Here is a 12,240-nt window from a genome sequence, read left to right on the forward strand (position 1 = left end):
TATTTTGCCATCCATGTCAGTATCTGCCCTGTAACGCCCCAGGATTTTACCTTGTTGAGCAGCCTCGTATATGGCACCTTATCAAATGGAGTTGGAGGCGGAGGTAAGATGGCGCTAAATGGCGACACCTTTGCTTGAATCTTCAGAAACCACTCTGTTTCCCTCTTTAATATCTTTATTTTTCCCTTTCAGGGTTCTTTTGAAGACCCTGACCTGGAGTTACATACAGACTTCGGTTCTTTGCGGGTATGATACCCGTTCTTGGGGTTTTAAGACTGGCCATTGTTCAGCACGCCAAGGGCTCGGCCTGAGAGGTGGCCTCCTGTTTGGAAGCCTAAGATCTCGGGGCTCTGGAGATGGGCGGATCAAGGGTCGGTGTCAAGGCAGGAGACTCATGTGTTGTCAGGGAGGCCAGAAAATCTTTCGCTGTGGGCCCGAAGACACGAGATCTTTGTGATCTTTAAGCACAGAACTCGTAAAAAGTGACGAAACGGGCTTTTTAACATCATAAACCAGCGGGTTGCTGTTATATCTTCAGCTTGCTGTGAAAATGGGGGACACCTCCCTCTCCCTTATTAGGGAGAGAGAGAACCTGGGGGTTGCCAAATGCCAGATGAATTGCAATAGTCTTTGGGGTAACTGCAAGTCTGTGTCTTTGCTATCGCCTAGCTCATACTTGTGCTCGGTAGCAGGTACACTTTTTTCTGCTGGGGGGAGGAGGGGGGATCATTGCTTGCTGCTGCTTACACACGGGAGGGAGTGGGGAGCTGGGGGGGGTACTTTGGGGTTCTCATGTTTAACTGTCGTTCATTCTTTGGGGCACTTCTCTGTTTTCGTGCATGCTTTGCGAAGAAAAATCATTTCAGGATGTATATTGTATACATTTCTCTGACATTAAATTGAACCTTTGAACCTCTGAACCTTCTGAAAATCCAAGTAAATGACATCCACTGCCTCTGCTTTGCCCACCCTGCTTGTTGCTTCCTCGAAGATCTCAACAAATTTGTCAGGCAAGATTTCCCTTGACAGAAACCACGCTGTGTTTGACTTATTTTCTCATTAGTCTGCAAGTACCCTGGAACCTCATTCTTAATAATAGACTCCAAACTTTCCCAGCCACTGAGGTTAGGCTAACTGGCTTACGATTTCCTTTCTTTTGCCTTCCTTCCTTCTTAAAAAGTGGTGTGACATTTACACTCTTCCAGTCCTCCAGGACCATGTCAGAAGCAAATGATTCTTGAAATATCAAACCAATGCATCTGTTATCTCTTCAGCAACCTCTCTCAGGGCTCTGGGATGTAGTCCATCCAGTCCAGGTGACTTATCCATCTTAAGACCTTTGAATTTACCAAGCCCTTTATCCTTTGTAATAGCAATGGCACTTATTCCTGCTCCCTGACACTCACCGACCTTTCACACACTGCTAATAATACAGTGAAGACAGATGCAAAGTACTCATTAAGTTCATCTGCCATTCCTGTGTACCCCATTACCACCACACCAGCATAATTTTCCAGTGGTCTAATCTGAACTCTCACCTTCCTCTTACTCTATATATAACTGAAAAAAACATTTGGTATCCTGCTTTATATGATTGGCTAGATTGCCCTCACATTTGGTAGATTCTACCATTGTTGGTAGACTCTCAGATGTTAATGAGAGGGTGTACAGGAGCAAGATATGCCAGCTGGTGGAGTGGTGTCACAGCAACAACCTGGCACTCAACGTCAGTAAAACAAAAGAGCTGATTGTGTACTTCAGGAAAAGTAAGTCGAAGGAACACACACCAATCCTCATAGAGGGATCAGAAGTGGAGAGAGTGAGCAGTTTCAAGTTCCTGAGTGTCAAGATCTCTAGTCCTGGTCTCAACATATCGATTCTGTTATAAAGAAGGCAAGATAGACAATAGACAATAGGTACAGGAGTAGGCCATTCAGCCCTTCGAGCCAGCACCACCATTCACTGTGATCATGGCTGATCATCCACAATCAGTATCCAGTTCCTGCCTTATCCCCATAACCTTTGATTCCGCTATCTTTAAGAGCTCTATCCATCTCTTTCTTGAAAGCATCCGGAGACTTGGCCTCCACTGCCTTCTGGGGCAGAGTATTCCACAGATCCACAACTCTCTGGGTGAAAAAGTTTCTCCTCAACTCCGTTCTAAATGGCCTACCCCTTATTCTTCTCTGGTTCTGGACTCACCCATCAGCGGGAACATGCTTCCTGCCTCCAGCGTGTCCAATCCCTTAATAACCTTATATGTTTCAATCAGGTCCCCTCTCATCCTTCTAAATTCCAGTGTATACAAGCCCATTCGCTCCAATCGTTCAACATATGACAGTCCCGCCATCCCAGGAATTAACCTTGTAAACCTACGCTGCACTCCCTCAATAGCAAGAATGTCCTTCATCAAATTTGGAGACCAAAACTGCACACAGTACTCCAGGTGTGGTCTCACCAGGGCCCCGTACAGCTGTAGAAGGACCTCTTTGCTCCTATACTCAATTCCCCTTGTTATGAAGGCCAGCATGCCATTAGCTTTCTTCACTGCCTGCTGTACCTGCAGGCTTGCTTTCAGTGACTGATGTACAAGAATACCTAGATCTCTTTGTACTTCCCCTTTTCCTAACTTGACGGTGGCTATACTTTATTAGGAGTTTGAAGAGATTTGGTATGTCAACAAATACGTGCAGAAACTTCGATAGATGTACTGTGGAGAGTATTCTGACAGGCTGCATCACTGTGTGGTATGGGGAGGGGCAGGGTCCTACTGCACAGGACCAAAAGAAGTTGCAGAGGGTTGTAAATTCAGTCGGCTCCATCTTGGGTACTAGCCTACAAAGTACCCAGGATATCTTCAAGGAGCGGTGTCTCAGAAAGGCAGCGTCCATTATTAAGGACCTCCAGCATCTAAGGCATGCCCTTTTCTCACTGTTACCATCAAGTAGGAGGTACAAAAGCCTGAAGGCACACACTCAGCGATTCAGGAACAACTTCTTCCCCTCTGCCATCCGATTCTCAAATGGACATTGAACCCTTGAACACTACCTCACTTTGTTAATATAAATTTCTGTTTGTTTGCACAATTTTAATCTATTCAATAGAGGCATACTGTAATTGATTTACTTTATTTTTTTTTCTTTAATATAATGTATTGCATTGAACTGCTGTTGCTAAGTTAACAAATTTCATGACACATGCCAGTGATAATAAACCTGATTCTAATTCTGATATTTCATGTTTTCCCTTCTTATAGCCTTTTTAGTTGCCTTTTGTTATATTTTAAATGTTTCCCAATCATCCAATTTCCCACTCACTTTTGTGACCTTATATGCTCTTTCCTTGGCCTAATGCAGTCCTTAACTTCCCTCGTCAACCAAGGTTGCCTATCCCTGCCATTTGAGAACTGCTTCCTCTGTGGAACATACCTATCCTGTGCCTCGTGAACTCTTCCCAGAAACTATTCACCCATGTCGCTCTTCTGTCATCCCTGCAAGTATCCTCCATTCCACCTGGGCAAGTTCCTCTCTCATGCCTCTGTAATTCCCTTTATGCCATTGCAAACCTGATACATGTGACTTGTGCTTCTCCCTCTCCGATTTCAGTATGAATTTAAGCATATTGTGATCACTAAGGCTTCAATTACGTTAAGCTGTCTAATAAGATATGGGTAATGCACAATGTCCAATCTAAGATAGCCTTTCCCCGAGTAGGTTCAAGCACAAGCTGTTCTAAAAAGCTATTTTGTAGGTAATCAACTAATTCCCTCTTTTGTGATCCGACGCCAACCTGATTTTCCCAACCCCCTTGCATATTGAAGTCCCCCATTACAATTGTGTCATTACCCTTATTACATGCCTTTTCCAATCTCAACCCCACATCTTGGCTACTATTTGGAGGCCTATATATGATTCCCATAATGTTTTTTTTTACCCTTGCAATTTTTTATCTCCATCCACAAAGACTCAACATTCTCTGACCCTGTGTCACCTCTTTCTAAAGATGTAATTCCATCTCTTACCAACAGTCACACCACCGCCTATGCCTTCCTGCTTGTCCTTTCAATACAAAGTATATTCATTGATGTTAAGCTCCCAACTATGGTCTTCTTTCAGCCACGACTCAGTGATGCCCACAACGTCATACCGACCAATCTCTAATTGTGCCGTGAACTCATCCACCTTATTCCAAATACTACATGCATTTAAATACAGCACTTTCAGTCCTGCATTCATCACAGTTTTGAATTTTGCCTCTGTGGTACAATTTAACCTCTTTGCTTTGTTTGTCGCTTTTCCTTCCTTTTATTCTACTTGTAAACCTGCTGGCTCATCCTCAGCTCTATCATACCATCCCATCCCATCCCCCAGCATATTAGTTTAAACCACACCTAACAGCTCTGGAATCAGAATCAAAATCAGATTTATTATCACTGGCATGTGACGTGAAATTTGTTACCTTAGCAGCAGCAGTTCAATGTGTTCCTTCAGGCTTCTGTATCTCCTACCTGATGGTAACAGTGAGAAAAGGGCTTGCCCTGGGTGCTGGAGATCCTTAATAATGGACGCTGCCTTTCTGAGACACTGCTCCTTGAAGATGCCCCAGGTACTTTGTAGGCTAGTACCCAAGATGGAGCTGACTAAATTTACAACCCTCTGCAGCTTCTTTCGGTCCTGTGCAGTAGCCCCTCCATACCAGACAGTGATGCAGCCTGAAAGAATGCCCTCCACAGTACATTGATAAAAGTTTTTGAGTGTATTTGTTGACATGCCAGATCTCTTCAAATTCCTAATGAAGTATAGCTACTGTCTTGCCTTCTTTAACTACATCGATATGTTGGACCAGGTTAGACCGTCAGAGATCTTAACACCCAGGAACCTGAAACTGCTCACTCTCTCCACTTCTGATCCCTTTGTGAGGATTGGTATGTATTCCTTCGTCTTACCCTTCCTGAAGACCACAATCAGCTCTTTCATCTTACTGAAGTTGAGTGCCAGGTTGTTGCTGTGACACCACTCTACTAGTTGTCATATCTCACTCCTGTACGCCTTCTCGTCACTATCTGAGATTCTACCAACAATGGTTGTATTGTCAGTAAATTTATAGATGGTGTTTGAACTATATCGAGCCACACAGTCATGAGTATAGAGAGAGTAGAGCAGTGGGCTAAGCACACACCCCTGAGGTGCACCAGTGTTGATCTAGTAAACCTCCCCTCAGGAATGTTGGTCCCCCTTGGATTCAAGTGCAACTTGTCCCTTTTGCTCAGGTCCTACCTGAGCCAGAGGAAGTCCCAATTATCCAGAAATCTGAATCCTTGCTCCCGACTCCAATTCTTCAGCCACACATTAATCTACCACCTCATTTATTCCTATCCTCACTGTTGTGTGGCACAGGCAGCAATCCCAAGATTACTACCCTTGAGGTCCTGCTTCCCTGCTTCCTTCCCAACTCCCTGGATCTTTTTTTTTCCAGGAACTCTTCCTTTTTCTACTTATATTGTTGGTACCAATATGTACCATGACCTTTGGGTGCTCAGCCTCTCTTTTCAGGATATTGTGGGCGTGTTTGGAAACATCGCGCACCTGCGAGCCGAACTACCCTCCCTGTTTCCTTATCGCGTCCACAGAATTGCTTCCTTAGGTAGGTTGTCCCTGGGGGCAACATTTTAGAAGTTAATAAAATTATAAATGGCATAGGCAGGATAGGTAGTCAAAGTCTTTTTCCCTCTGCTAGGACTAGAAGACACAGGTTTAAGGTGAGAGGTGAGAAATTTAAAGGAGACCTGAGGGGTAGGGTTTTCATGCAAGTGTGGTGAACATCTGGAATGAGCTGCCACAGTCAGTGGTAGACGCTGAATCTATTATAACATTTAGAAGATATTTAAACAAGTAGCTCGAAAGGAAAAGAGTGGGAGAAAATTGGCCTAATGGAGGCAAATGGGGCTAGTGTAGTTGTGGTAGGCATGGAAGATATGGGTTGAATGGCCTGTTTATGTGTTCTAACTGCACAGAGGGAGTTTTATGATTTAATTTGAAAACCTTACTGTCTTTGTGGGACAGTATAGAGGAAGTGTTACTCTGCATGTAATTTTCTTAACACAATTATTGCGAAGTGATCTGTTTGGAAGGTAAACAAACTAACTGCCCATTAACTGTTTTCCATTACCTCCCTTTCTCTGATACACCCTCCACAGAACTGCTTTTTACCCTTGGTTACCTGATGTGTTTAATCGGTTCAGCTCCCTGATGACTGCTCGGAAAGAAGGCCGCACCTCAGGCTGATAGTTCATACACTGATTGATGAGGCTTGCTAACTCAGTCCATCTGGGAGGAGGAAGCTGGAGGTGATCTTCATAAAACTGGAGCTTCTGCACAATGAATGAGGTCAAGACAAAGAAATTCATTTGTTGAAAGATGTTATTTGTAAAAATTTCACCCCCTTCTTTTAATTCCTTTGTCGCTGTCGCATCTGCTCTCAGAAGGAGGCTTTTCATTCCAGAATGAAGGAGATGTCCTCCTTTTTCAAAGAAAGGGGCTTCCCTTCCTCCATCATCAATGCTGCCCTCAACCACATCTCTTCCATTTCGCGCAAGTCTACCCTCATGCCATCCTCTCTGCACCCCACCAGGGATAGGGTTCCACCTACCGCCCTATCAGCCTCCATGTCCAACATGTAATTCTCCGTAACTTCCACCACCTCCAACGGGATCCCACCACCAAGCACATTTTCCCTCCCCCCCTCCACTTTCTGTTTTCCGCTGGGGTCGCTCCCTATGCTACACCCTTATCCATTTGTCCCTCCCCACTGATCTCCCTCCTGGCACTTATCCTTGCAAGCAGAACAAGTGCTACACCTGCCCCAACACCTCCTCCCTCACTATCATACAGGTCCCAAATAGTCCTTCCAGGTGAGGTGAGTATGTTGGGGTCATATACTGGGTTTGGTGTTCCCGGTATGACCTCCTGTATATCTGTGAGACGCGATGTAGATTGGGAGACCGCTTCACCGAGCACCTACGCTCCGTCTGCCCAAAGAAGCGGAATCTCTCAGTGGCTTTTAGATAGATTATGAAGACACATAGTCCTCTTTTATTGTCACTTAGTAATGCATGCATTAAGAAATGATACATTATTTCCTCTGGTGTGATATTACAAAACACAGGACAGACCAAGACTGAAAAAACTGACAAAACCACATAATTATAACATATAGTTAAAACAGTGCAACAATACCATGACTTGATGAAGATCAGTCCATGACCACAGTAAAGTTCAAAGTTTCTCAAGTGTCCCACATCTCATGCAGATGGGAGAAGGAAGAAAAACTCTCCCTGCCATGCCGACCACAATCCAACTCTGAGTCATCCGAAAACTTCGAGCTCTGATCAGCTCTCCGACACCGAGTACTGAACGCCATCTTTGTCCGAACGATTCGACCTCCTTCTCGGTCACCTAAAGCAGGCAAGGCCGGGGATTTTGAGGCCTACCCTCCGAAATATTCCCAACCACACAGTAACGACAGCAGCGAATGGGCGTTTCAGAAATTTCTCCAGATGTTCCTCTGTGCTTTCATCTCCATTCTCCATCAAATCAGAATTGTCCACAGCCTCTATTTAACAGATACGATATCATCTTTCACCGGAGGGCTGCGCACACGCAGGTGCGCCGCTATCTTCTCCTCCCACCTGAATGGCTTCCCATTCCCATTCCACTTCCCATTCCCAAAACGTCAACTGTACTCTTTTCCATAGATGTTACTGGGCTTGTTAAGTTCCTCCAGCATTTTGTGTGTGTTTGCTGAAAGATGTTTGTTTTGTTTTCCAGCAGACTTTGCAGTTGGACAAATCCCAATTCAATTTCCTTAAGGTTCAATAAAGGCATGAATCTGCTTCGAACGTCCACCCCATAACTGCACCATTAGACAAGAGGCAGTTAGTTTCATTCTGCAATGTGTGTTCAACTGCTGGGTACAGTGTGTGGCTGCTGGAAGTTCATGCCTTGCTCTAAGCACACGACGGTTGTCTTCAATGTGATATTGAGGATATAGCACAGTTTAAGGTTCTCTCTATTGGAATTAATGCTTTTTCTGCCTCTTGTATTGTTGACATTTGTATTTCAGTCCTAAACAATCTCCACTTTATTTTATTAGCTCTAACAACCTCCATTCTGTATCCCCTTGCTCTGGACATAATGGCCAGAAAAAACAGTCATAGAAACAGGCTCTTCAGCCCATCTACCTCCTGTCAAACCATTTAAACTGCCTACCTCATTGTCTTCCACTGGGACCATAGACCCCCATACCCCTACCAAAACTTCCTTTAAATATTGAAACCGAGCTCACATGCACCACGTATGCTGACAGCTCATTCCACTCTCACAACACTGAATGAAGAAGCTTCCTCTCATGTTCCCCTTAAACTTTTCACCTTTCAACCTTAACCCATGACTTCTGGTTGTAGTCCCACCCAACCTCAGTAGAATAAGCCTGCCTGCATTTAACCTATCTATACTTCTCATAATTTTCTATACCTCTATCAAATCTCCCCCAAATCTTCCAATTTCCAAGGAATAAAATCCTAACCTATTACTCCGGTCCTCCAGCAACATCCATGTAAATTTTCTATGTACTCTTTCTAAGGCACTTAGAAGCCTTATGAGCCTGATCGAATTTTTTGAGGCTGTGACTGAACACATTGATGAAGAAGAGCAGTAGATGTAGTGTATATGGATTTCAGCAAGCCATTTGATAAGGTAAACCATGCAAGGTTTATTGAGAAACTAAGGAGGCATGGAATCCTAGGGGACATTGCTTTGTGGATCCAGAACAGGCTTGCCCACAGAAGGCAAAGAGTGGTTGTAGACGGGTTATATTCTGCATAGAGGTCGGTGACCAGTGGTGTGCCTCAAAGATCTGTTCTGAGACCCTTACTCTTCATGATTTTTATAAATGACCTGGATGAGGAAGTGGAGGGATGGGTTAGTAACTTTGCTGATGACACAAAGGTTGGGGGTGTTGTGAGTAGTGTGGAGTGCTGTCAGAGGTTACAGCAGGACATTGACAGGATGTAAAACTGGGCTGAGAAGTGGCAGATGGAGTTCAACCCAGATAAGTGTGAAGTGGTTCATTTTAGTAGGTCAAATATGATGGCAGAATATACTATTAATGGTAAGACTCTTGACAGTGTGGAAGATCAGAGGAAGTTTGGGGTCTGAGTCCATAGGATGCTCAAAATAGCTACGCAGGTTGACTCTGTGGTTAAGAAGGCATACAGCATATTGGCCTTCATCAATCATGGAATTGAATTTAGGAGCCGAGAGGTAATGTTGCAGCTATATAGGACCCTGGTCAGACCCCACTTGGAGTACTGTGCTCATTTCTGGTTGCCTCACTACAGGAAGGATGTGGAAACCATCGAAAGGGTGCAGAGGGGATTTACAAGGATGTTGCCTGGAATGGGGAGCATGCCTTATGAAAACAGGTTGAGTGAACTCGGCCTTTTCTCCTTGGAGCGACGGAGGATGAGAGGTGACCTGATAGAAGTGTATAAGATGATGAGAGGCATTGTTCGTGTGGATAGTCAGAGGCTTTTTCCCAGAGCTGAAATGGCTAGCACAAGAGGGCACAGGTTTAAGGTGCTGGGGAGTAGGTACAGAGGAGATGTCAGTTGTAAGTTTTTTATACAGAGAGTGGTGAATGAGTGGAATGGGCTGCCGGCAACGGTGGTGGAGGCGGATACGATAGGGTCTTTTAAGACACTTTTGGATAGGTACATGGAGCTTAGAAAAATAGAGGGCTATGGGTAACCTTTGTAATTTCTAAGGTAGGGACATGTTTGGCACAACTTTGCAGGCCAATGGGCCTGTATGATGTTGTAGGTTTTCTATGTTTCTATGTTCTTTGTTTCTTTCAACCTTAACTGGTGCAGGGGGCAGGAATTCAGATAATGAATCATTGGGATCTCTTCTGGGGAAGTTATGACCTGTACAAAAGGGATGGGTTACGCCAGAACCCAAGGGGTTTCAATATCCTTGTGGGCAGGTTAGCTAGATTTGTTTGGATGGGTTTAAACGAATTTGGCAGCATGACGGAACTGAAGTGATAGTGCTGAAGATGAGGTAGTTGGTTTACAAACAGAGGCAATGTACAGTGAGAATCCTAGCAAGGAAAGACTGATGATAGGATAAAATTGCAGTCAACAGGATGAGTTGCAAGTTAAAAGCGGACAAGATCGAAAACGGTGAATACAGAACTAAAGGTGCACAGTATACAGAATGAGGTCAATGAACTTGTAGCACAGTTACACATTGGCAAGTGTGATGTTGTAGGCAGCACTGAATCATGGCTGAAAGAACATTATCACTGGGAGCTTAACGTCCAAGGATACACATTGTATTGAAAGGATAGGCAGGAGGGCAGAGGGGGTGTCATGGCTCTGTTGACAAAAAAAAAGAAATTAAGTTATTAGAAAGAGGTCAGAAGGTGTTGAACTGATGTGGACAGAGCTAAAAAACTGCAAGATAAAAAGACCCCGATGGGAGATATATACAGACCCTCAAACAGTAGTAAGGATGTGGTCTATAAGTTACAATGAGAGGTAGAAAATGCATGCCAAAAGGGCAATGTTACAATACAAGGGATGTTTGATAAGTTTGTGTCCTAAGGTAGAAAGAGTCAATTTTAGAAAACCTAGCCCATTTTTTTCCCTACATTTATACACTTAGTCCAGTGGTCGTGGAGCATACAAATCCCTTCTCTGTAGAAGTACGCGTCTTGGACCTCCAGAAAGTGGTCCACAGCAGGGGTAATTGATAAGTTTGTGGCCTAAGGTAGATGGAGATGAATTATTAACTTCAAACTTTCTGCATTTTCACTCAAAGAGTTGCACTGCACGTGCATGTAACGAGAGCTGTATAATTAATCTCCTTCTACCTTAGGCCACAAACTTATCAATCACCCCTGTTATGGACCACCTGGAGGTCCAAGACGCTCTCGTTACGTGCACGTGCAGTTCAACTCTTTGAGTGATAGTGCAGAAAGTTTGAAGTTAATAATTCATCTCCTTCTACCTCAGACCACGAATTTATCAATCACCCCTGTTGTGGACCACTTCTACAAAGAAGAGATCCGTATGCTCCACAACTGCTGGACTAAATGTGTACATGTAGGAGGGGACTATGTTGAAAGATAAATGTGTTAGGTTATCTAAAATTGACTCCTCCTAACCTAGGCCACGAACTTATCAATCCCTCGTAGTCCTGGGGGATTTCAATATGTAGGTAGGTTGGGAAAAGAAGGTTAGTGCAGGATTCCTAGACGGGGAATTTCTAGAGAGCCTATGATATGGCTTTTTAGAGTACTTGTTGTTGAGCCAGTAGAGGATCAGCTATTCTGGATTGGGTGTTGTGGAATTAATCAAAGTTGATTAGAGGGTTTAAGGTAAAAGAACACTGAGGGAAAGTGATCATAATATGATCAAATTCACCCTGACATTTGAGAACGAGAAGCTAAAGTCAGATTTATTAGTATTACAGTGGAGTAAAGGGAATTACAGAGACATGAGAGAAAAGCTGGCCAGAATTGATTGGAAAAGAACACTGGCAGGGATGTCAACAAAACAGTAATGGCTGGAAATTTTGTATAAAAGGAAGAAGTGTTCTGGAAGCAGATGACACAACAGTGGCTAACAAGAGAAGTCAAAGTGAAGATAAAAGCCAAAGAGAGGGCATATGATAGAGCAAAAATTAGTGGGAAGTTAGAGAACTGGGGAACTTTTAAATACCAACAAGAGACAACCAAAAAAGTCATTAAGAAAGTAAAGATAATATATGAAAATCAGCTAGACAATAATATTAAATATTATTACCAAAGTTTCTAAAGGTACATAAGTGTAAAGGAGAATGGAGAGTTGATATTGGACAACTGGAAAATATGGCTAGAGAGGTAGTAATGCGGGACCGAACTGAATAAGCATTTTGCATCAGTCTTCGCGGTGGAAGACATTAGCGGTATGGTGGGAGTTCCAGGTGTCAGGAATCATGAAATTTGTGAAATACCATTACAAAGGAGAAGGTTCTTGGGAAACTGAAAGGTCTGAAGGTAGATAAGTCACCTGGACCAGATTATGTACACTCCAGAGTTCTGAAAGAGGTGGCTGAAGAGATCATGGAGGCATTAGTAATGCTCTTCCAAGAATCACTAGATTATGGAATAGTTCTGGAAGACTGGAAAATTGCAAAG

General features: G+C 43.7%; 1 protein-coding gene across 1 annotated transcript in view; it reads right to left on the reverse strand.

Annotated features, from left to right (window-relative positions):
• The window catches only part of LOC134341307 (tyrosine-protein kinase JAK2-like), a gene marked incomplete at its 5' end in the record, with an annotated part of 117,416 nt that overhangs the window by 47,398 nt on the left and 57,778 nt on the right, over positions 1 to 12,240 (reverse strand). The window contains one exon of the mRNA XM_063039185.1: positions 6,220 to 6,370. Coding sequence (XP_062895255.1) covers positions 6,220 to 6,370 — 151 coding nt within the window. The remainder of the gene's footprint in view (positions 1 to 6,219; positions 6,371 to 12,240) is intronic.

The sequence above is a fragment of the Mobula hypostoma genome (genome assembly GCF_963921235.1).
Source record: "Mobula hypostoma chromosome 24 unlocalized genomic scaffold, sMobHyp1.1 SUPER_24_unloc_1, whole genome shotgun sequence".
NCBI lineage: Eukaryota > Metazoa > Chordata > Chondrichthyes > Myliobatiformes > Myliobatidae > Mobula > Mobula hypostoma.